The sequence below is a fragment of the Hylaeus anthracinus genome, unplaced genomic scaffold, assembly GCF_026225885.1.
Source record: "Hylaeus anthracinus isolate JK02 unplaced genomic scaffold, UHH_iyHylAnth1.0_haploid 3, whole genome shotgun sequence".
Taxonomy (NCBI): domain Eukaryota; kingdom Metazoa; phylum Arthropoda; class Insecta; order Hymenoptera; family Colletidae; genus Hylaeus; species Hylaeus anthracinus.
In genome coordinates, this window is record NW_026535284.1 from 5480310 (window position 1) to 5506716 (window position 26407).

General features: G+C 33.8%; 1 protein-coding gene across 1 annotated transcript; it reads left to right on the top strand.

The window, feature by feature from the left end:
* The first annotated feature begins 7686 nt into the window (after window positions 1-7686).
* LOC128893670 (natterin-4-like) lies at window positions 7687-15758 on the top strand. The gene is made up of 4 exons (XM_054154816.1): window positions 7687-7815; window positions 11673-11872; window positions 14233-14376; window positions 15563-15758. The coding sequence occupies exons 1-4, from the start codon at window positions 7809-7811 to the stop codon at window positions 15647-15649; spliced, it is 438 nt and encodes a 145-aa protein (XP_054010791.1). The 5' UTR covers window positions 7687-7808; the 3' UTR covers window positions 15650-15758.
* The last annotated feature ends 10649 nt before the right edge of the window (window positions 15759-26407 follow it).

Below are 26407 nucleotides of genomic sequence, written 5' to 3' on the forward strand. Positions count from 1 at the left end.
ATCAATCATCAATCATCAATCATCAATCATCAATCATCAATCATCAACAACCATCAACCATCAACAACCATCGACCATCGACCATCAATCCTCAATCCTCAATCATCAATCATCAATCATCAACCATCAATCCTCAATCATCAATCATCAACCATCAATCATCAATCATCAACAACCATCAACAACCATCAACCATCAACCATCAACAACCATCAACAACCATCAACCACCAACCATCAACCATCAATGGTTGATTTTATCATTTCATGCGTTTTCCATCCTTGCCTAGAGAAAGTGTGAAATGTCTCTCCCTTTGTATGAAACAGACCTAACCTAATACTTGTTCAAGAATTTCACAAAATTTTCAACCGACGAATGGCGAAAGCCGGCAAACGCGCAGAAAAAGTCGTAACGTACCGAAGGAAACATTGTTTTCAGTGATGTTTCGACACGGTTTCGCAAATGAGAGACTTTCAGTCTGCAACCATATCAGCGATTACCATCTGTTCTGCAAACCTTCCGAACTGCATAGTTTAAGATCGACAATGCAGAAACAGCCTATCTTCTGCTATTTCTCTCTCCTTCAGTCGCGATACGATCGTCAAAACATGGTTTCTTAATCTCGAGTTTCTCCCCGGGCTTCTAAAGTTCATCGAATTAACAATTACGTACTCACGAACACCGAGAATGCTGGATACACTTTATTATACAAATGTACAAGATTATCCAATTCCCCAAAGAATTCTTCTTTCAATTCTTCCGCTGTTATTGTTTCTGATATAGACAGAACAATCGTGTTATTTCTAGGAGATAATGTTTTCGGGGTTTTTATTCATAAAATATGATGCATTAATTAAGCTCTCGATTGCACAATGGGCTGGTGTCCCGCTTTTCGTAGCTAAAAGTATTTTAGCATTATTCAAAAGTTTAAGGTGATAGCGTGGTATTAAGTCAAAAATGTATGCTAACATTTTAAACGTCGAGGTCACTCTATTTTTGTAAAAAATATTTTTTCCACATTTCTTATTCACTTTTCTACAAATTGCAATATAAAAAATATTGAAAACAAATTCGTTATATTGCTAAATTGCATTTTGATTTAAATTGTTAAAATTCACCTTGAAAATCCGAATCTTCCATTTAAGGGTCTGTATTAAAATTATAAAATTTTAATATCGTTTTTCATAAAATTGACGTGGCGAATATAAATCGAAGTAGGCTCATATGATTCATATTGAATCAAAGAATAATAAAGCGAAGTTTTGTTAAGATCCATCGATAAATAAATCCACGGAGCAACTACGTCAAAACGATTGTAAGTTGCTGATAACTAGACTGCGAATTTTTATGCATTTATACGAAATTTGAATATGCATGAAACTACAAAATGCACACAGTATGCAACGATATAAAAAAAAAGTATTGAAAGTAAAGTTTGTATTACAATATTTGCAGGGTAAAATGAATTCTAATGGAAGTTCAATTTTTGTTGGTAGGTTTGCAAAGATTTTATTTTGCATAAAGATCCGCACTCTACCGATAACGAAATCGAAATCTGATTCGAAGTGTAAAGTGTTAATACTTATAGCCAGCAGGGTATACCGTCTTAGAGAGGTTAGATCTGGATTAGATTTGGGTTAAACGTTCGAATCGCATGACTGGAACGATTTCCATCGAAGTATGGAGATCATCGAATTGGATTGCAAAACTTAAAAAGTAGTCTGGGTTGGTCTGGGTTAGGTGATTCACATTTTAGGCAATATCTCGAGTTAGAAATGTTCGATTTAATCGCGCAAGATGCCATATTGAAAGTAATCAGATTTCCAACAATTGCTTTTCACATTATTTTCCAATCGGTTCAGTAGTTTCAGTGTTATGGGCCAAAATATATGAAGAACTTCGATTTTTTGGGCTAAAATAGAATACGAAAATTTCTTCCATCGCCATGCAAAAATAGAAACTGTCAAATTATGTCCAGTTTCTTATTCTTTACGTATTGATCGCACTTTTACGAAGAAATCAAGCTTTTGGCGAGGAAAATCAATGGATAAATACAGGAGTTATGAACAATTTGAGTAAACGTACAAAAATTCTAATTTTACTCTGTTTTTGTATTTTTCTCGTAATTAGTTAATTACTAATTAACTAAGGCCAAAATAATTTCTAATTATCTATATAATATTGAAATTCAATAATAAAAATGAACAAAATAAATTAAATTATCGATTTTTATATAAATAGGACTAAAATACATAAAGTAGAAGTAAAATTGGAACTTTTGTACCTTCACTCAATTGTTCATAACTCCGGTATTTATCCATAAATTTCATTCAACGAATGCTTATTTTCTTCGTAAAAGTGCGATCTATGCATAAACAGTTAGAAACTGGGCATAATTTGATAGTGTCTATTTTTACATGCCGATAGAAGAAATTTTCGTGTCCTATTTTATCCCAAAAAGTCGAAGTTTCTCATATACATATTGGCCCATAATACGTAAACTATTGAACCGATTGGAAAACAACAGACACGTTAAATCTAGATTTGGTTTAAACGTTCGAATCGCATGAGTGGAACGATTTCCATCGAAATATGGAGATAATCGAATCGGATTGGAAAACTTAAAAAGTAGTCTGGGTTAGGCGATTCCGTGGGACGAATCTATAGGGTAAACGTTATATGGAGTAACTGGATGCAGCTACCAATACCTACGCCTTCTCCGAGCGTCGAAGGAATCTGGTCTTAAACCTGCGAGTGCAGCCAGAGGTCGTTGAGGTCAAGGCAGTGAGGGCGTTCACCAGAATTATTCTCCTCGGTTCTTCCTCTTCTACTTAACTGCTTTGCCGACGCCCTCAGGGCTGGCCTAACATTACGTGCGCAGGCTGTTACAGTCAATAAAATTCTCTGTTTCGGCTAATGGAAAGCTTCTAAGGAAAACACCGTGTATGTATTTTTCTTTCGCGCGAACCTCCGTGCTTCGACCTTTTTTAGTTTCCATTGAATTCCAGTGAAAGCTTCGCAACGACATTTTGTCCCTTGTACGAGTAATCTAGGAAACGTTTTCCATCGTTTGCGATAACAATATTAATCACGGTTGACAGCCACCTGAAATATCAAAGTAAATGTTCAACCTTCTAGCAAGTCGTCTACGGAAAAGAGAAATTGGATTTATACAGGGTTAATGTAGTTCTTTCGTGGATTTATTTAATTTTGGATTTTAAGGAAACTTTACTTCATTGTTCTTTTATTAGATATTAATCGTGTGAATATATTTTCATTTAAATTGACCACCACAGGTTAATAGAAGCGATGAAGAAATTTTGTCATTTTAACACAGATCCTTGTGGAGTATACAATTGCAATTGAAAAACTTACTTATAATTTAAGATCTTATAAGAACTGAAATTATAAGCCATTTAAAAAGAAAATTAACAATTGTTGACCATCCCAGTTTTGCGAAAAACAATATCAAAATTTTGTAGTTTAAACACAGATCCTTATGCAACACACAGATTTCCACGTGAATATTTTCAAATTAAATCAAAATGCAATTTAAGAACTTGCTTAAAATTGAATATGTTATAAGAACTGAAATTATAAGCCATTTAAAAAAAAATAACAATTGTTGACCATCCCAGTTTTGCAAAAAACGATACCAAAATTTTGTAGTTTAAACACAGATCCTTATGGAACATACAGATTTCCACATGAATATTTTCAAATTAAATAAAAAATGCAATTTAAGAACTTGCTTAAAATTGAATATGTTATAAAAACCGAAACTGTAAACCACATAAAAAGAAATAACAATTGTTGACCATCCCAGTTTTGTGAAAAACGATATCATAATTTTGTAATTTTTAAATGCAAATACAGTCAGTGTAAGAAGTATTCGTACAGGAAACAATTTAAAATAAAAACTAATAAGAAAAGAAATAAGAGGTTAACGTTAAAATTAATAAACTTTGAATTACGTAAATTCTACTCTAAAAATATGTAAGAATGTTGGTTAATTATTCCTTTCCCTAAAATTCATTATTATTTTGAATTGGTTCCTGTAATACAATTGTTTTTTAGAAGGTACAGCCTGTGGAGTTGTTCTCAACGATAAAAGTATATTATACAGCATGTATATTGTATTATACGATATAAGTATATTATACAATATGTATAAGCTTCACGACCTACGCTCAATATTTTATAGCGAAACGTTCGCTATTAAATCTTCACTGGAAATCGTTCTAAACACCAATTACTCCAAAGTTTTAATTTTTCTGATTCTCTGAGTGTTATTTCCTGCCTGACAAATTATGATAACAAGGACCCAATAATTCAATCCATATATAACTTAACACTGAACTTGTGCAAAAATCACATTGATATTATATTTATCTGGATCCCTTCACACATAGAAATTACTGGACATGAGAAAGCTGATGTAGCTGCTTTCTGATCTCTCCCAATGATCTAATTAGAGAACTTAAATTAAAAATGCATAGTAGTTGGAACAGAAAATTATCCAACTCACCACCCACTAAATTATTCAAAGTAAGAAAAGATATCTGCACTAAGTCTCTTAACATTATCCATAAAAAAGATCAAGTAGCCTTCGCAAGACTTAGAATCGGGCACACAAACATTACACACGTTTATGTATTCAGAAAACAACCACCAACGTTATGTAACACGTGTCATATACCATTATCTGTCGAACATATCCTTTTAAGGGGGGAGTCTGGTCTAGCTAATGTATTTTTCTAATGCATGTAATTTTCAGATGTAATTAGTTTTTGTTATTGAAACTTTTTTTACATATAAATGGACGTTCAAAGAAGAAAATTTGACAGTGTGGATTTAATTTGAATGTATACATATATATATGTAGATATAGTAGTCCCATGTATATATGTATACATTCAAATTAAATCCACACTGTCAAATTTTCTGCTTTGAACGTCCCCTTATATGTATAAAAAAGTTTTAATAACAAAAATTAGTTATATCTGGAAATTATATGCATTAGAAAAATACACTAGCTGGACCAAACTCCTCCCTTAAATAAAAAATTCATAGTAGCTGGAACAGAAAATGGTCTAACTCGCCATCCACTGAACTATTCAAAATAAGAAGACATATCTACACTAAGTCTCCTAATATTATCCATAGAAAAGATCAAGTAGCCTTCGCGAAACTTAGAATTGGGCACACAAACATTACACACGTTTATGTATTCAGAAAACAACCACCAACGTTATGTAACGCGTGTCATATACCATTATCTGTCGAACGTATCCTTTTAAGTTGCCCCACACTCACAATATAACACCTAGCCCATGATATACCCGATAATCTAAGTGAATGCCTCAATGATGAAAAAAGCAGTACTGAAATCCTTACCATTTTAAAAAATGTAGATCTGTATTATAAAATCTAACTCACTGTACAATTCACCGTATGTAACGTTTGAATCGCCATCTTGATATTACATTAAGAGAATTTTCAAGTAATAAAGTGAAATTACTTGTTACCTACGAGGTTCAGAGCTAATAAAGGTCAATACTTTTTTGTTTAGAATTCGATACTCTACCATATTTTTGTATTAAAAATATGCAATTTCATTTGAAAAACTGAAGGTCACCTTCATTTCTCAGAAAAGAGTACAAGTACGAAAGATTTATCTACCTGGTTACATTGCACATAAAAAACAGTATCATTTTAACAGTTTTTTGTTATATATACCATTTACGAGAAAAACGCTGGCTAGTAATAGCCTGAACACCGTGTATACGTGTAACTGTACACCAAAGTGGTCGCTAATGACCTCGATGTTAATGCGATCTCTATAAATAAATAATTTAAAAAGAAAGAAACGACTGTTTTTTTACAAGAAACTGTTTTGAGATATCGAAAATCCAAGCGTTCGTACAATATTTGTACGCAATGGAGACAGTAATAGGAAATATGGAATAGAAGGTAAAGCGGAAGGAAAAAGAATAGAATGGAACAGTCTGGAGGGTTGGTAAGTTTAACGAACTCGAACAAAGAGAAAGGGCCTCCAGAACGAGGGAAAAGGATTGACGAATGGGGTGCCACCGGTGGGTCTATCATTGGGGTGGAGCGGAGTAGACGAACGCTCTCTCCACCATCGGGCAATGCCAGCAACCCCCGTGTATTATCAGCGAACCACCCCCATAACACTATCCCTTGGTGCTGTATCGATCCATCGCCATGTCGGATTTCAGCCCCTCCAACGTGCCAGAAAGTTCGGGACGCCTAGCGGCTGGAGAAACCGAACAAAGGGAAACGCACAAATGAATCCTTAGCTATTTTTTTTTTCCCTTTGTTATTTGTTTCGCCGCATCAACCGCCTTCTCTGACCTTCCGTTATCGCTCGAGAGACCGTGGCCAGGTCGAAAATGTCACGTTTCACTTTTCGCGATACGTCGCCTGAGCTTCTTCGTTTACTTGGAATCGTCGGACAGGAAACGATGAATCACAAGTGTGACGTCGAGGCACCATACTCGGAATTTTTCGAGTTCGTCAGCTTGATCATACTTTCTATATAAGAATTTAAGAATGAGACTGTTTATATATAGGAGGAGTTTGCTTGAGTTTTTAATTAAATTCAGTGTTGAAGAAATAAATTTTGAAAAGACTCAGAGATCACACTTTATAACAAATTTAGAATTCGGGGCACCATACTCGGAATTTTTCGAGTTCGTCAGCTTGATCATACTTTCTATATAAGAATTTAAGAATGAGACTGTTTATATACAGGGTGGTCCACGCAATTGTTTTAAGTCATAACTCCGTTATTATTGCTTTTACGAAAAAATGCCAAAAGGAGAAAGATAAATGGTTCGAAGAGCACTAAATCTGCAGGCCTTTAAATTTTGTTTAGATGCAACAGTGCATATGCAATTAACAATGGCATCATTTCTTTAAATAGAAATGCATATTTTGTTTTACACAGATCGATTTTTCTGTTCATTCTACGTAAAAAATGATTAGGGTACCATGGCAAAAAAATTATTAGATCTCAAGATATTTTCAAAAAATGTCTGTATTGAAGACATGATTTATAGCGTTTAGATTTCGGGGCACCATACTCGGAATTTCTAGAGGTTTGCAGCTTGATCATACTTTCTATATGAATTTAAAAATGAGAAATTTTCTTACCGTTTCCTGTGCTCTAAATTCAATTCTGTTTGCGTAGAACTGTTCGCAATTGCTTAAATTTTAATAAAAAAAAAGTTTCACAATGATTTGTCTTCATTTTTTGATGTTCCAAGTCCCTTAAGAGCGAGCATCTGCATAGTACACAGGATGTTGTTATAATAGTGACAAGTTACATCCACAGGTCTAAGAATAAGAATAAGATAAGAATAAGAATAAGAATTTGTGTTGAACGCTCTCAATTATTTTAGTACGACGTAGTGGATTCCAAATCTGGGAATCATATCGAAGATGCGGAAGAACCAACGAGACGTATAGACTTTTAAAGATCCGAGGATGTTTAAAATCAGCGTAGCGTCGTAGAATGAAGGTCAGGGCTTTAAAGGCATTCGAGGTAAATTTGCTATCGGTGAATTCGAGAAGTGTATTATAACATCTTATCGCTCGATACGTGGTACGTGTACCCAGAAACTTGCTCAATGATAAGATTTGTACCATTTAAAAACGCTTAAGGAGGCGCTGACATTTACTCTTGCGATCGTGCTTGTACAACGTGCTTGTAGTGTGCCTTCAACTTACCTATCCAGGATATCCGTATTTCATCGAGTTAGAGAATCGCTGTAAACATAAAAATGACTGGTGAGTAATGATGAAAGTGCACGTCCTACGATTTCATAGTCTATTACACGAGTAATTATAATTATATATGGTTGGATATCACTAGTTTACAGTCAACATTCAATGCTACAATTTTTGTCTTGTGTACTTTGATCTGTGAAACTCGAAAATCGCAATGAAACAATTTTCTATGGATAGGTATTCGCAATATGAATTTTTGAATTTGTTTTCGATCTTTTTCTGATAGCTTCACATTTGAAGCCATATCTCGAATTAGAAACGTTCGATTGGGTCGCGCAAGATATCATATTAAAGGTAATCGAATTTCCAAGAATTGCTTGTCACATTGTTTTCCAATCGGTTCGGTAGTTTAAGAGTTATGGGCAGAAATATATGAGAAACTTCGATTTTTTGGGCTAAAATAGAACACGAAAATTTCTTCTATCGCCATGCAAAAATAGAAACTGTCAGATTATGTAAAGTTTCTTATTGTTCACATATTCATCGCATTTTCAGGAAGAAAACAAGCTTTTGTTGAAGAAAATCGATGGATAAATACCGGAGTTAGGAACAATTGAGTGAAGGTACAAAAGTTCCATTGTTACTCCTTTTTACATTCTGTATTTTAGTCCTATTTGTACAGAAATCGATTATTTAATTCATTTTGTTCATTTTTATTATTAAATTTCAATATTATTTACATAATTAGAAATAATTTTCGCCTTAGTTAATTAGTGATTAATTAATTAAGAGAAAAATACAAAAATAGAGTAAAATTAGAATTTTTGTACGTTTACTCAAATTATTCCTAACTCCGGTATTTATCCATCGATTTTCTTCAACAAAAGCTTGTTTTCTTCGTAAAAGTGCGATCTATATGTAAACAATAAGAAACTGGACATAATTTGATAGTTTCTATTTTTTGCATAGCGATAGAAAAAATTTTTGTGTTCTATTTTAGCCCAAAAAATCGAAGTTTCTCATATATTTTGGCCCGTGACACTTAAACTATTGAACCGATTGGAAAATAATGTGAAAAGCAATTGTTGGAAATCTGATTACTTTCAATATGGCATTTTGCGCGACCCAATCGGACGTTTCTAACTCTAGATATTGCCTAAAATGAGACGCTACCTCGGGAACAAATCGAACAAAAATTCAAAAGCTCTCCAATCCAATCCAAACGCCAAATTAAGCCAAAATCGATGTTTCTTTACCAAGATATTCAACGTGATCTGTAAAACTGGGTTTTACAAACGAATAAGAGCATTTGTGTAATAATTTATCGTGAATGTGATTACTAGATTGCGGATTTAACGTATTCAAGATATAAATTAATATAATAAATACATGCGAAATATAAACCAAAGATATGTGCAAAATGAAATAACAATATTGATGTATTAATTGTAGAATATATTCCACATATTGTACACTGCGTATCAAAATTATACGAGGTTTTGTGGTTTCACTGTATTGAATCAGTTTTTCATAAAAACCAATTATACTACAATATTCAACGTGCCAAAAAACCTATCGACACCTATTTGCATATCAATGTGGAAAGAATTAACGTTACTGTAGCTTAAAAGTCGATTTTTATAGTGTAACAAAAATATACAAACACTTGTTAAAATAAGAATTTTATTAAATTTCATATCAATTTTATTTCGTTGCTTGATTCTTACCTTGTTTGTACTCAGAAAAATTAGCTCCAGGCGTCACTCTATGTACAAAATAACCCAATTACTAAAAATGTACAGTTCTAGTATTTGAAGAAGTTACTTTCATTTTACAGCTCGTAACGTTCAGTACGTTTTGTATCAATCAAATACTTTCTACTAGCTCCGATATAAAATAGACTTCAATCTTGTTCCTAATGTTTAGTTTCGTTTTATGAAAATTCACACTATAAATCATATATTAACAATGTACATTTAACTAATTTTCATTGTTGTTAGATTAACCTTATGAGGTCTCAATCTGATCTCCATTACAGTGAATCTACACTTGCAATCTATGTCTCAACCTGATGGACATAAAAGTTTTGTAACGCACAAATTTACTTATTGTGGTGTATTGACCTTTCAACTTTTCAATCTGATTTCCATTACAATGAATCTATCCACACAACTCAAGTCTCAACCTGATGGTCATTACACTGTGTCCTATACATGAAGTTTTGAATTGACATATTTCACTTATTGCTGTCATATTAACTTTCCAAGTTATCAATCTGATCACCATTACAGTGAATCTACACTTGCAATCCATGTCTCAACCTGATGGACATACAAGTTTTCTAAAAATCAAATTTACTTATTATGGTCATATTAACCTTTCAACTTTTCAATCTAATCTCCATTTCAATGAATCTACCCACACAACTCAAGTTTCAGCCTGATGGTCATTACAGCGTGCCTTATACATGAAGTTTGGAGTCAACAAATTTCACTTATTGCTGTTATATCAACTTTCCAAGTTATCAACCTGATCTCCATTACTGTGAATCTTCACTTGCAATCCATGTCTCAACCTGATGGGCATAAAAGTTTTCTAACAAATGTAAGGATATTTATTTCGATGTTCGGCGTAAAACTGTCAAAATTCAAAGACACTAGACAACATATCACAGACCAAATCAAATCGCAATATAAAATACAAAATGAATGACTAATCAATAAATTACTAACACAAACACAACTGACAACTATAAAACGTATAAACATACCTAGTGGTTTTAAATATTAACATTCATCCAACATTCACATTAAAATACATTACAATTAACATTCATCCAAAATTCACATTCCAATACATTACACAAACAAAGTTACTTATTGTGGTCATATTAACTTTTCAACTTTTCAATCTGATCTCCATTACAATGAATCTATGCACACAACTCAAGTCTTAACCTGATGGTCATTACAATGTTCCTATACACAAACTTCTACAACCAAGAAATTTCACTTATTGTTTTTATATTAACTTTTCAAGTTATCAATCTGATCTCCATTACAGTGAATCTATAGTCACAAATGAAGTCTTAACCTGATGGTCATTACACTGTGTCCTATACTTGAAGTTTGGTATGAACACATTTCACTTATTGCTGTTATATCAACTTTCCAAGTTATCAACCAGATCTCCATTACAGTGAATCTACATTTGCAATCCATGTATCAACCTGATGGTCATTACAATGTACCTATACACAAACTTCTAATTTCAAACCAAGAAATTTCACTTATTGTTGTTATATTAACCTTCCAACTTCCCAATCTGATCTCTATTACATTGAATCTACACTTGCAATCCATGTTTCAACCTGATGGACATAAAAGTTTTGTGACAAATAAATTTACTTATTGTGATCATATTCATTTTTCAACTTTTCAATCTGACCTTCATAACAATAAATCTGTATACACAACTCAACTCTCAACCTGATGGTCATTATAATGTATTTATACATAAACTTCAATAGTCAACAAGTTTCACTTACTGGTATTCTTCTAGCAGATTATAACTATGCTTGGCAATTATTGCCATAACTTTATGAAAATTCTTAATGAATTATACAGTGGGTGTCACTGCGTATCAATTGTACAAATACCTAGATTTTTGAGGTTTCGCTGTATTGTATCAGTTTTTCATAAAAACCAATTATACTACGATATTCAACGTGTCAAAATACCTCTGGACACTTATTTGCATTTCAATGTACATAGAAAGAATTGACGTCACTATAGCTAAAAGTCGATTTGCATATCATATCAAAGATATACGAACACGGTGTATATGTTTTTTGTATATTTTGTAACATTAAACGTTATTACGTTCAAGTTCAGCATCGTCGATCATTTCTGTCGCAGGATACAAATGGGTACCATTCACAGGAGCCCGTCACGTGGTACCTGAAATGATCAAGGTCGGTCAAGACTTGGATGGTTGCACTCTTGTGGTGGGTCGAGCATCCCATCATGGTGACATCCTTCCTGCAAAAGTCAAGCCAGAACACGGAGTTGCTTATGTTTGTTACGAGGGAAGAGAGCATATGAAGCATGATTTTGAGGTACAACTGACCATCTTCTGAATTGTTAATATTTTATCTACGATAACTAGACTGCGGATCTTTATGCAAATGCATATTTTTATAGAAAGTAGGTAGACGAATGGAACCGGTCCTGAAATTTATGTCATGATTAGATGATAGATATTTTTTATTTTGCATATTTTTCATATTTTGCATATTTTGCATACAGCATATATTGCATATTTTTTGCATAAATGCATATCCGATTATTTAATGCTCCGCCAGAATAAATAAAATAGATGTGCCTAAAAGATTGATCAGCTACGATCGGCAACAGTGAGAGACAATACAAAGTCGATGATATGATGTGTAAACAGACAGAGTCACGTTGCAGTTAATCTCCATTTTCCAAGTTAGTCAGTAACTATTACGAAATTGTAAACAATAGGATTATCTCTAACTGAATCTATAGATTTGGTAACTACAGTTACAGAAAATTTAAAAATTATACCCGACGATTATGGAGAAAAAGTTATAGATAAAATAGATTCAGTATTAAAACGAAAAGTACACTTTAATATCATAACATTTTTTTAACTTCCATTTTTAATTTACCTATTTTATTTTAAATTTATTTAATCAAGAAATGAGGTACTTTTATTGAACAGCATAAATAGTTTCAAAAAATTGCAGTTGAATTTTCAAATTTAGTATTTTAATTAAATTTCTATTACTTTTTTGATCGATATATAATACTTTCTTCATTATTGATCACTCAATAGGTATCATAAGTATTAAAAGGACAAAATTTAAGAAATATTTAGAAACACTTACAAATACACTTTAATATATTATTCGAAATAAGCAAGATTTTAAATGGTGAACACGTTGAAGAACCGCGAGAGGTTCTGGCACATTATTGGAGTAAATTTAAATATGAATATAAAATATAAATATAAATTAATTTTAACAGATAAGAGGCATCAATTTACAATCGAAGATATTGAAAAAAACTATTGTTGTATATTGTAATTTAAATTATAATAAAGAAAACAATACAAAATAGTTATTAAATAATTATTCCCTATACTTATATTTAGCATATACCTTGCATACATCTTACATATATTTTGCATATATTTTGCATATATTTTGCATATTTCAACATATTATAAATGCATAAAGATCCGCAGTCTAATGATAACTGTATTATAAAAATAATATCATAAGTGTAATTTAACCCTTTGCACTCGAGTCCTTTTTTTCTGTTTTTTTTTTCTGGTATCTGCCAGCAACTCTAGATGTTTCTTAGCATTCTATTGTCATGAATTCTGAGATCTAGATTTGAGAATAAGGTCACCTTTACCTCACCGACAATCATTTTATCGACACCTCGAGCTCCAAAGAAATTAAACCTAAAGAAACATTATTGCTGATAGATTTGCTGCGTAAAACCTAATGAGTGATTCAAAGTCACCTCTCGAGTGCAAAGGGTTAAATTTCAATCTTTTTACTCTAATATCTCCACTATTCCATTTGGAAATATTAGACCTGACCCAGACGTGATACAGGTGAAATATTAAAATTGACTCGTGCACGATTTTAAATGATACATTCGATGTCAGATCATCAAAACATGTGAGTCATTGTCTCCACCCATTTACAACGACAATAAGAGATACGTGGATTCCGACATTTTTACATCGATAAATAATCTACTTCGATTAATGAATAATTTTTTCGACGCACGATACAATTTATTTACTGTTGCTTGAACGTTTTTTTAAAGATCAATAAATTTTCTTTTATTACCCGATTTATCTCGAAAGATAATATCATTCTGACATAAATGTTACTCGCGATATACACGCAAGCCTTTTCTTTTAAACTCGTCGTATTACGTTCCCTAGATTTCCTCTTTCTGATAATAGATACTTTATCACCGTCGCTACAGTTAACCGAAGTTTCGATAAACGCTGATCAAACTTCTAATTGATCACTTCGATTAATCTTGTTGACACGTTGTTTTCTTTTAGATTGTATTTAATTTTAGCCTAACAAACGTTAAATATTAACAAAAAAAAAATACAAAAAATTATTCATGACAAATTGAGTAACCTCCTCTTTTTCGAAGTCGGTTAAAAATTGACTTACGAACGATTTTATGATATATTTGACATCGGAAGAAATTCATAACCCTGACCTGATGATGAATGACAATTTTGAAAATCGAAAACAACGGGTTTTCATTGGAAGCACTGGGATTTTGGTAAAAATCAAAATTTCGAAAAATGCTTCGTCGTGGTTACCTTATAAGCAGAATTTACTGTATCTTTGTTGTTTCTCGTGGAATTTCGTCATGTATGATTGATGGAAATGTTTGATTATTGTCTTTGCAGATACTGATGCCTGCTGAATTTAGGTGGGTTCATTCGGGACATGGCCGCGTCCCTGAAAACGCAGTCGAAGCTGGAAGAACTGTCCAAGGAGAGGTGCTTTATGTTGGTCGTGCTTACCACAATGGAATACCATGCATGGGAAAGGTGAGAAACGACAACATTATTAAAGCATTTAATTAATTCGTTTCCTCGCTTAAAGGGGTCTCCTGAATTAGGAGGTCTAAAAAAAAGCGGATTCTTGTGAATTTGTTTAGGATGGAAAAAAATAATTAATTCTATCGAACTTTTTATCCTATTTTCATAGATATTTGAGTAGTCTGTACAATTTTTTTCAACAAGAAATATTTAAATTCAGTCGACTGCGACGCACATTTGTAGAGCACCTCGCAATTAAAACCTCCTATCGGCGGGAAAGATGCAGATCGTAATTTTGGTTTGACACAGAAAAACCAAAAGAAATTTTCGTTTTCATACATTTTTTCTTCTATGTGAACTAAGAAAATTCATACAAAAAAAATTTTAAACAACTCTCATATCAAGTTAAAGTGATATTTTTTCACCCAAAGAACTCATTCTTTTTTTCAAACTTGCAGTAGTTTCATATTTCACCATTTTTGCGGGTTTTTCTTTTGACACGTTATAATATCATTTAATATAAAAAGAAATTATATCATACTTTTAAGCAATTATATCTAGACCTGGCGAGTATTCCTATTAATTAACTAGAAATTATTTCATATTTTTCAGTGCAATTTTAATATTTTTTCGCAGTCTGTTATATTTCTTTTCCAAAAATTATTTTATTCAGTTTCCATTTTTTTTTGTTCAGCAATCATACTATATATAAAATAAGTTACCACAAATATATGTTTTTCAAAATAACCATATTAGAACATTTGTAAGAAATTTTTCATTAAAAAAAATATCATAATTGCAGCTCCCAGTGAACGACTACTTATTTTCGTTTGCTAATTTATCTGTTAATTTATATCGCTAAATGATCAGTCTTAACACTTTATCTACCGGGCTATTTAGAAACAGTCCTTAATTCAAACAAGAATTTTCTACAGTAGCATATGCCAATCTAGGCAGACAATAATTTCTCCATACTGTTACTAGGTACATTGAAAGCAAAATCTGTTTCCAAACACTGAACATTGTAAGTAAGCAGCCATCAACACAGTAAATAAATTCGAAAAGATAAATACTGCAATCAAAAAGCCTATAAATAGGCTCCCGGTAAATAAAGTGTTAACATCAAGAAGATGTGTCACGTTAGTGTATGTTCAGAACAAGACAAATAAACATTCGCTCCTTATTGTTATTTCAGATACACAGAAGTCATGGTGTGCTGTATGTACCGTACGAAGGTAGAGAAATCTCATATAGAGATTACGAAGTTCTGGTGCAATACTGATTTAGAAACATACAACGTGAATATACACTCTAACAACATATTTATATCTGTTACAATATTTACCACTTACGAATCAACAATGTTAAATAAAATTTCTACTTATAATTTACTTGCTGAAGTTTCGACATTTTTTTATCGAATAGTTCTTATTTTACTCCATTGTTCATAATTCCGTTCTTTATCCATAGATTTTCTTTACTAACAGCTTGTTTTCTTCCTAAAAGTGCGGTCTACATGTAGACAATAAGAAACTGGACATAATTTGACAGTTTCTAGTTTTGCATGACGATGGAAGAAATTTTCGTCTTCTACTTTAGCCCAAAAAATTGAAGTTTATCATATATTTATGCCCATAACACTGAAACTACTGAACCGATTGGAAAACAATGTTAGAAGTGTAGAGTATAGTCATCGTAATGGAGTTGAGATCGATAACTTGGAAGATTAATATAACAGCAATAAATGAAATTTGTTCGTTCCAAACTTGGTATATATGCAAAAGTTGTAATGACCATCAGGGTTGAGACTTGAGCTATGAATGTAGATTGACAGTAATGAAGTTGCGATTGATAACTTGGAAAGTTAATATGACAGCAATAAGTGAAATATGTCGATTCAAAACTTCATGTATAGGACACAGTGTAATGACGATCAGGTTAAGACTTAATTTGTGACTATAGATTCACTGTAATGGAGATCAGATTGGCATGTTGGAAGGTTAATGTAACAACAATAATTAACATTTGTTGGCTACTAAACTTCGTGTATAGGGTTCATTCTAATGGCCATCAGAGATTCAGACATGAGCTATGAGTGTAGGTTCACAGTAATGAAGTTGAGATTGATAACTTGGAAGATTAATATAACAGCAATAAATGAAATTTGTTCCTTCCAAACCTCGTGTAAAGAATTCACTATAATGGCTATCAGGTTGAGACTTGGGTTGAGTGTAGATTCATTGTAATGGAGATCCCATTGAGAATTTGAAAGAGTAAGGTAACAACCATAATTAACATTTATTGGCTACTAAACTTCGTGTATAGGGTTCACTGTAATGACCATCAGAGATTCAGACATGGATTCATTGTAGTGGAGATCAGATTGATAACTTGGAAGGTTAATATAACAGCAATAAATGAAATTTGTTCGTTCCAAACTTGGTATATATGCAAAAGTTGTAATGACCATCAGGGTTGAGACTTGAGCTATGAATGTAGATTGACAGTAATGAAGTTGAGATTGATAACTTGGAAGATTAATATTACAGCAATAAATGAAATTTGTTCCCTCCAAACCTCGTGTAAAGAATTCACTATAATGGCTGTCAGGTTGAGACTTGGGTTGAGTGTAGATTCATTGTAATGGAGATCCCATCGAGAATTTGAAAGAGTAAGGTAACAACAATAATTAACATTTATTGGCTACTAAACTTCGTGTACAGGGTTCAGTTCACTGTAATGACCATCAGGGTTGAGACTTGAGCTATGAGTGTAGATTCACAGTAATGAAGTTGAGATTGATAACTTGGAAAGTTAATATGACAGCAATAAGTGAAATATGTCGATTCAAAACTTCATGTATAGGACACAGTGTAATGACCATCAGGTTAAGACTTCATTTGTGACTATAGATTCACTGTAATGGAGATCAGATTGATAACTTGAAAAGTTAATATAACAAGAATAAGTGAAATTTCTTGGTTGTAGAAGTTTGTGTATAGGTACATTGTAATAACCATCAGGTTGAGACTTGAGTTGTGTGGATAGATGCATTGTAATGGAAATCAGATTGAAAAGTTGAAAGGTCAATACGACCACAATAAGTAAATTTGTGTGTTACAAAACTTTTATGTCCATGAGGTTGAGGCATGCATTGCAAGTGTAGATTCAATGTAATGGAGATCAGATTGATAACTTGGAAAGTTGATATAACAGCAATAAGAGAAATTTGTTGACTCCAAACTTCATGTATAAGGCACGCTGTAATGACCATCAGGTTGAAACTTGAGTTGTGTGGATAGATTCACTGTAATGGAGATCAGATTGGCATGTTGGAAGGTTAATGTAACAACAATAATTAACATTTGTTGGCTACTAAACTTCGTGTATAGGGTTCACTGTAATGACCATCAGAGATTGAGACATGGGTTAAGTGTGGATTCATTGTAATGGAGATCAGATTGATAACTTGCAAGGTTAGTGTAACAGCAATAAGTGAAATTCGTTCGCTCCAAACTTCGTGTACAGGTTTCAATGTTATGGCCCTCAGGTTGAGACTTACTTTGAGTATATGTATTCATTGTAATGTATTATAGATATGATTGATAACTTTGAAGCTTATATATCAGCAATAAGTGAAATTTGGGGTTTGATCCTATTTCGATTAAAACTGATTACACCAATTTCATGAAAAACGGTATAAAAATTTTGTAATTTTAATTGTCGTAGCTGTGAAGGGAGAGGGAGAGAGGAGAAAAGGAAGGGAGCGACGAGGACAGGAGGTGCCACCAGATAATATTAGCTTCTCATAAAACATACAAACTTCAGCGCAAATTTGTTTCAACTTGAATTGAAATGCAATTTATTTCCATATATTATAAAAACTGCAATTTTAAACCATGAAAAAGAAAATAGTAATTAGTGGCCGTTCCGTTACTGAGATACAATTTTTTTAACTCTAAAACCCAACGTAGAGAAATTACGCGGTAACAGTCAGCGTTGTTGGCACAATCATCTCTCGAGCATTACGAATGAACGTGTAGATCTGCATATCGGTTTATTATAAACATGTGTGAGACAAGACTGAGCAATAAGACTGTAGTTTTATGAAAGTTTTCAATTATATTCCTGAACCTGACTATCTTGCGATAACTACCTTAAGGGGCTTGGAACATCAAAAAATGAAAAAAAATCACTGTTTTTTTTTTTATTTTGTTTTATTAAAATTTAAGCAATTCTGAACCATTACACGCAAAGAAAATTGAATTTGGAGCACTAGAAGTGGTAAAAGCAATTTTTTGAATAAAGAAAAATGGAATTCGCTCCTGTAAAAAATATAAGGAAATACAATTGACAACTTTCTCGAATAGAAAACAACGACAGTGAAATTTGCGGAAGACCGGAGGCGCGGTTACCTTGATCACAGCCATAGGGTATTGTTTTCTAGGGTAAAGAATACAGTAAATTTCCGAAAAAGCAGTGTTTTAATCGATTTTGATAAAATTAAATACGATTTGATAACATTTATATCGATAATCGAACGGGAAATAGAAATTTCTAGTTTTTTGTAGTCTTCTGAAAACTTATGTTTTTGATACAAAGGTGCATTTTTCTCAGAAACGGTTAGGCCGATATGAACCAAATTTTTTACACGTGTCTTCTGATAGTTGGGCCTAATTCATACTGAGGATTTTTTCAATATTTTAATTCCAAAAAAAGTTATCGCCGCGCAAACCTGTAATTTGATTTTGTCAAGTTTACACATTTTTAAAAAATTAACCGCTTGGAATTTCAAAAAAAAATCCTCAGCAAATAACAGCGCCGACGTGAACGTGTTAAATACCTATTGCAAATTCTACTGTCCGTTAATCACAGGATGGACAACGATAAAATAGCATGTGAAAATGAAGATTTGTATGCAGATAGTTCATCGAATTGCGATGACTAGGTTATCAATGATGATTGTAGTGACGACGAAATTATATATCGCTCTCGAACTATTATTCGACGAATAATTTCAAGCAGTTCCGATTCAAGCCCGGATTCGGATGATTCTAATTCTAAAGAAGAATGATCATCAGTCCAGTCTTGGAAGAGTTTTTAGGTCTATCAGGAATAGATACGGAAAACGTTCCGGATAATGTAGCGGATGCTGTAGCTTTGTTTATCGACGATAATTTTTTTACATTCCTCGTAGAAGAGTCAAATTGATATTATTATAAAAATATCGATAAATTCACAACTTCCAAGAAAGCCCTCAAATGGAAAGACATTACGATACAAGACATGAAGAAATTTTTGGGGCTTATTCTTCTTCTGGGACGAGTCCGTAAGGACCGATAAAATAATTTTTTGGAAAAAAAATTTAACCGACTTGAAAAAAGGTACAGTGAAAAGTATGAAATAATTTCTAGGTAATTTATATGAATACGCATTAGCTCTAGATAAAAGTATGGGAAAATGCAGTGAAAAATATGAAATAATTTCTAGTTAATTTATACGAATACACACTAGCTCTAGATATAATTGCTTAAAAGTATGGGAAAATGCAGTGAAAAGTGTGAAATAACTTCTATTTATACTGCATTGTTATTCACCATCGTTTGATGAATTTGGTTAAATTATTAAATACATCATATTAAATGCAATGCACCTTTCTCGGAGGCGGCGCATAATGTAAACAATTTTTAATTCCGGTTTGGGTTAGCTTTTGGTAGAGGCGGCAATATTGAATGCTGTCATTGTGTACATGTTTATTGTCTATGTGGAATTAATAGTTAATGTATATAGTATGTACACGAAAATATAATTTGAGTAGATTTGGGGCTTTTTTGGAGGGGAGGGGCGGCGATATTGATTACTGCTAATGTAGAAACTCTCCACATGGAAATACTGTCTGAATAGGTTTGGGATAGTATTTGGTGGGTGCGGCGATATCGAATAGTGTTAATGAATATGATGTCTAAAGCGGATATAGTAATAGCAATAATTAAAGACCATATTTTTTGTTCCTCGAACAGAAAGTTAAACCAAGTTTGATGATATTTAATTTTGGGGATAACTGAGACGATTCTGAACTTCGATTTCGTTTGCAAAAATTTCGAATTGCGTCGAACTGTTAACGAAAACAAAGCACTATCCGCAAAGGAAATTGTGGTTCAGAATTGTCTCAGCTACCCCTATTTCCGGTTCTTACACTAATTCAACGACACCCTGCATACTCTACCCATGGAAATACTGTCTGAATAGGTTTGGGATAGTATTTGGTGGGTGCGGCGATATTGAATAGTGCTAATGAATATGATGTCTAAAGTGGATGTAATGATAGCAATAATTAAAGACCATATTTTTTGTTTCTCCGACAGAAAGTTAAACCAAGTTTGGCAATTTTGAATATACTTAATTTGAAATTTTGCGTAGCCTCCGAAAAAGGTGCATTGCATTTAACATGATGTATTTAATAATTTAACCAAATTCATCAAACGATGGTGAATAACAATGCAGTATAAATAGAAATTATTTCACACTTTTCACTGCATTTTCCCATACTTTTAAGCAATTATATCTAGAGCTAGTGCGTATTCATATAAATTAACTAGAAATTATTTCATACTTTTCACTGTACCTTTTTTGAAGTCGGTTAAATTTTTTTTCCAAAAAATTATTTTATTTCACTCTTTTTAGTGGCGATCTATAACCAATAGGTTTCATGCAACAGTTATGAGCAATATAGAGGATGACCCAAAAACGTTGGAGGTCCTTGAAAAGGGTTGTTCCGCGGGTGAGCGGGGGGGGGGGGCGGTGAAACAATTTTTCCTTAGCGAAAATGTTGCTCGAGGCTTTGTTAAGGAGATTTTCCAGAAACAGAAACTCCTTAACGAAGCCTCGAGCAACATTTTCGTTAAGAAAAAATTGTTTCAAATCACCTCCCACCCCGAAACACCCCATTCAAGGACATCCAACATTTTTTGGTCACCCTGTATAATTGGAAATGGGATTATCAGGAATACATGTGAAACTACATGTGAAAGGATCGATTGCGTTTTGGTAAATTCCTTGTCGAGCTACACCAGAGCATTGCAATTTTGCACCAACAATGATTTTAATCAATGAAAGTGTCCATAAATTTTTGCAAATGGGAACATCACGAATACATCTATTATGAAATGCGGAAAGTTCCATCGCGCTCGGTAATTTCCTCACCGAGTTACATCATATAATAGGAATTTTGCGATAACAATAGTTATAAACAATACAGAAATTCATGAATTTTTGCCTCTGTGATCATTGCGAAAACCTCTCCGGCAGCAAAATGTATGGGGTTTCATCGATTTCATCGGTTTCAGGCCAAACATACGTGAAATAGTACGCTTTTTGCGATAAAAAGTGATATAAAGTGGTAAAAAATAGGACAATGACAAATGTTTTGCTATGGGACCAAATGGCGAATGCTCTTCCAGATGCAAGAAGTTTCAATCTGATTGGTCCATCCGTCTCGGAGTAAGAAGCATGACAAAATGTTTCTGTTTAAAAAAGAAACAGGTAAAAAATGACAAATCACAAAATGTTTCTTTTACGCGACCAACTGGAAGAAATATTCGACAAGATGCAAGAGGTTTCACTCCGATTCATCAAGCCATCTCGACGTGATCGGCAAGCATACCTAAAAATCACGGTTTTTTGGTAAAAAGACGGGTAAAAAATGACAAATCGCAAAAAGTCTTGATAGCAGGATCACCGAAAGAACATGATCTACAAGATGCAACAGGTTTCATTCTGATTGGTCAAGCCATATCGGCGTAATCGGCGAATAAACATAATTAAAATTACGGTTTTTTGGCAAAAAAACGGGTAGAAAATGACAAATCGCAAAAAGTCGTGAGAATGGGACCACCGGGGGGCATGCTCGACAAGATACAACAGGATTCATTCCGATTGGGCAAGCCATCTCGGCGTAATCGGTGAACATACCTTAAACAAAAAACAAAAAAATATACATGTCGAATTGAGTAACCTCCTCCTTTTTCGAAGTCGGTTAAAAAGAGGATTATTGGAGCACGGATCCGTGTATAGAAACGCTAATTTTTCCGAAAACAATAACAAGAGACACCTTTCGTATGTTATGGAAGACCTGGCACTTCAATAACAATGAAGATTTGACTGATGGATCAGACAGGCTTTCGAAAGTCAGACCACTACTTGAAAGCACTCAACTACTTTGTTCCCAAGATTATAAATATTTATAAGCCTAAAGAGAAACTAAATTTTATTGGTAATTATAGAGAACAGGTACATCCTCACCGATTTCGATGATGTTTAGATATGTTGTAGAAATCAACATTTTCAACAACTTTTTCCTATACATATAACCGTCGCTCGGCCTCAGTTTCCGAGATATTTGCAAAAACCATTGCTACTACCAACAATGAATATTGCGTATAGCTACGCGTCTGTGGCAGCGTGTGTGTAAGCGCGGAGTCGTCAATCGTCGATTGTTTACGCGATTGTTTAGGCTCAGAAACAATTTAGTTTGACACTGACGTCGTTACTGAACGAATTACTTTCAAAGGATTAAAAATGAACTTGCCTAAATATTTGACTATATGCGGTAGATATGATACACTAATTTATTTTTTAATTGAACAAAGAGTGCAAATATCTCGGAAACTAAGGTCGAGCGACGGTTATATGTATAGGAAAAAGTTGTTGAAAATGTTGATTTCTACAACATATTTAAAAATCATCGAAATCAGTGAGGATGTACCTGTTCTCTATAATTACACTATCCGACAAATTTAAACTTTTTTTAAATTCCGCGATATCCAGTAGGTGATTCTTACAGGGTTCCTCGTCCTAAATACGAATCTGAAAGTAAAATTGCTCCATCGCCCTCAGTTTTCGAGAAATTCGCGATTTTGTAAATACGATCGATTTTGAGAGAAAACGTAATACTACTTGAAAACTACGAACGCTAGAAAGTTCTATTTAGTCTTAAAAGATAGAGGAGTGTTTTCTGAATATGAAAACATATTCCTTTAGAATTACCTGTTCTTTTGAATGCCTGTAAATGAACACCAAAGTTCAAAAAGTTGGCGACGCGAGTGCTTTTCACGAAATACTTCTGTACTTTTATGAAAAGTTATTCGTCTAGGTCGAATTTATTATGCATTATAGGATTCTGCAAACATTTCTGAAGAGAAAACCACCCGCGGTAAATGTTGGAACGTTTTCTAATTCGTACAGATCCAGAAAATATTAATTCAGAACGCACGAATTCTGTTTGCCGGCGCGCAGGCTTCGCTCGCTTTATATCGGTGAATCAGGGCCGTCGTCATGCGTTCTGCACAATCGTCGCCACGTGCTTGAATAATAACTATCAAATTCTCGTAACTTCGTTAAAATTCGTCTCACATTGACGAATAGAAAACCATTTTAAAACTTAATGTTTCTACTTTTCGATACTTTGATCTTTTGTTATTTAAGTTAGTGTTTGGGGGGTAAACTCTGCTCTAAAGAGTGATTTTTTATAGGTAGCAGTTTTCATTAAAAATTAACAATAAAATATACAATTATAGATTGAATTAATTGTTAAATAATTCAATTTAGATTTAAATAAAGTTTGCTCGGTACCAAATTAGCAAAAGTCGAATAATTGAAGGTACAAAAACGGGAAATTAATGATTAAAATTTAAACAGTGGACAATTGTCTCCGTTTTGTTGAGTTGCAGTACAAATGAAATATTAAAAATGAAGAATTACTTATCCGGAACATGTTAATGTAATACAAAAACCGATAGCGCGTGGCACCGATTAGGCGAATCCCGTAGCGACGGCCCTAACTGACCGAAACATAGCGAGCAATGGCTGTGCAGCGGCAAAACACCGTTCGTGCGTTCCGAGTTGACATTTTGTCAAACCGTATGGATTAGAAACCGTCCCAACATTTGCCGCGGGTGGTTTTCTCTTCAGAAATGTTTGCAGAATCCGATAACGTAGTGTAAAATCGACCTAAGTGAATAACTCTTCATTAAAATACAAAAGTATTTCGTGAAAAATTCACGCATCATCACCTTTTTGAAATTCGCTGTTCATTTACAGCCATTCAAAGGAGCAGATAATTCTAAAGGAATATGTCTTCGTATTCAGAAAACACTCCTCTATCTTTTAAGACTAAATAGAAATTTCTAGCGTTCGTAGTTTTCAAGTAGTACTACGTTTTCTCGAAAAATCGACCGTTTTTACAAAATCTCGTATTTCTCGAAAACTGAGGGCGATGGAGCAATTTCACTTTCAGATTCGTATTTAGGACGAGGAACCCTATAAGAATCACCTAGTGGATATCGCGGAAAAAAAATCGTGTTGAACAGTGTTACCGTTTTATATTATAAATACCTAAAGTTCACAAACTGCAACTGTTTTCTGCGGAAGTAATTTTGTGTACGAATTGTAAAAAATCGCCCGCTTACCGTTGAGAGTTTGGCGGCAAAGCATCAGCGCAATATGTGTTAATAAAACAAAATAAAAAAAAGTGATCTTTTTTTCATTCTTTGATGTTCCAAGCTCCTTAATGTGCCCGATCGAAAGCTTTTTACCGAGAGGGGTTGGTGTCATAGATTGGTGAAAAAGCAACCAGTGGTCGTTTCGCCGTCGTACACCCGTTAGGTAGCGGGCACGTGGCCGTTGCGGCATTATATTCCCATGGTTGGCACGTGGCCGTATCTCCAGCCCCCCTTCATAACTAGGATCCCCGCCACCTCTTATTGTTGTGGAACCCCCTGAGGGTTTGACGCGCTATTTAATATTTTGATCGGAGAGAAGCGTCTGCGTTTCATTTGAGCAGTTGCCCACGTGCTCACGGTCGTTCCCTTTTGATTAATTTCGGTATAGATCGGCTGGCATGAACGCGGATGATGCTCGACAAAGGAAAGCTCTGGGAAAAGCTTTGTCGGGGAGGAGCGTGAACAAAAGATAGAAAGAGAGAGAGAGAGAGAGGAGAGAGAAAAAAAATAGCAACAGCTGGCACCCAGACGAGAAACACGATGCGAGCTCAAATGCAGGGGCTAAATCACCCTTCGAACACCCTGGACCCCCTCTCTCTCTCCCAATCAGCACACGACGTGCATGCGTTCGCTTCTCGATCATCCTTCTCCGTTATATAACATAATCGCGAACCACTTGCATATGAAGGGAGGACGTTAATGACGCTTCGCTCCCAAAGAAATCGTAACCACGCGAGTTCACGCTCTTGGCAAAACGAGGACGGACCAGCTGTAGGTGGCGCAAGCACAGGTAAAGTAACGAGTACTCGAACACATTTCAAAGCGTATCGCATCTCATTTCGAATTTGGCAAATAAATATTAAAGTTGTTTGAACAAATAACAGCAGACCTATGAAATATGTACGTGCAGCTCTAAATCGATTACAAACGGACCTTGTAAATTAAGTGAATTAAAGATTTTTATTTTTGTAAGCATTGAAAGATAGATATGCGGAACAAACCAAAGAACTTAAATAATTTGTTAGGTGTAGATATTAATTCTGTGCCTTTACATTCAATCGTTTATAACTGTCGTTGAAATAAAAGTATTTATGCGTCAGTTTGTTATGTAAAATTATTAACCTTCCAAGTTATCAATCTGATCTTCATTACAGTGAATCTATATACGCAATTCAAGTCTCAACCTGATGGTCATTACACTGTGGCCAATACATGAAGTTTGGAGTTAACAAATTCCACTTATTGCTAATATATCAACTTTCCAAGTTATCAACATGATCTCCATTACATTGAATCTACATTTGCAATCCATGTTTCCATTACAATGAATTTATGCACACAACTCAAGTCGCAACCTGATGGTCATTACAATGTACCCATACACAAACTTCCACACTAAGAAATGTCACTTATTGTTGTTTTAGTAACCTCCCAACTTTTCAATCTAATCTCCATTACAATGAATCTATCCACACAACTCAAGTTTCAACCTGATGGTCATTACAGCGTGCCTTATACATGAAGTTTGGAGTCAACAAATT

What these genes read in the sequence shown, in the direction of transcription:
- LOC128893670 (XM_054154816.1), top strand. An exon ending in ATATGAAGCATGATTTTGAG is followed by an intron (nt 11,873 to 14,232) that starts GTACAACTGACC and finishes TTGTCTTTGCAG; the next exon opens with ATACTGATGCCTGCTGAATT. An exon ending in GAATACCATGCATGGGAAAG is followed by an intron (nt 14,377 to 15,562) that starts GTGAGAAACGAC and finishes TTGTTATTTCAG; the next exon opens with ATACACAGAAGTCATGGTGT.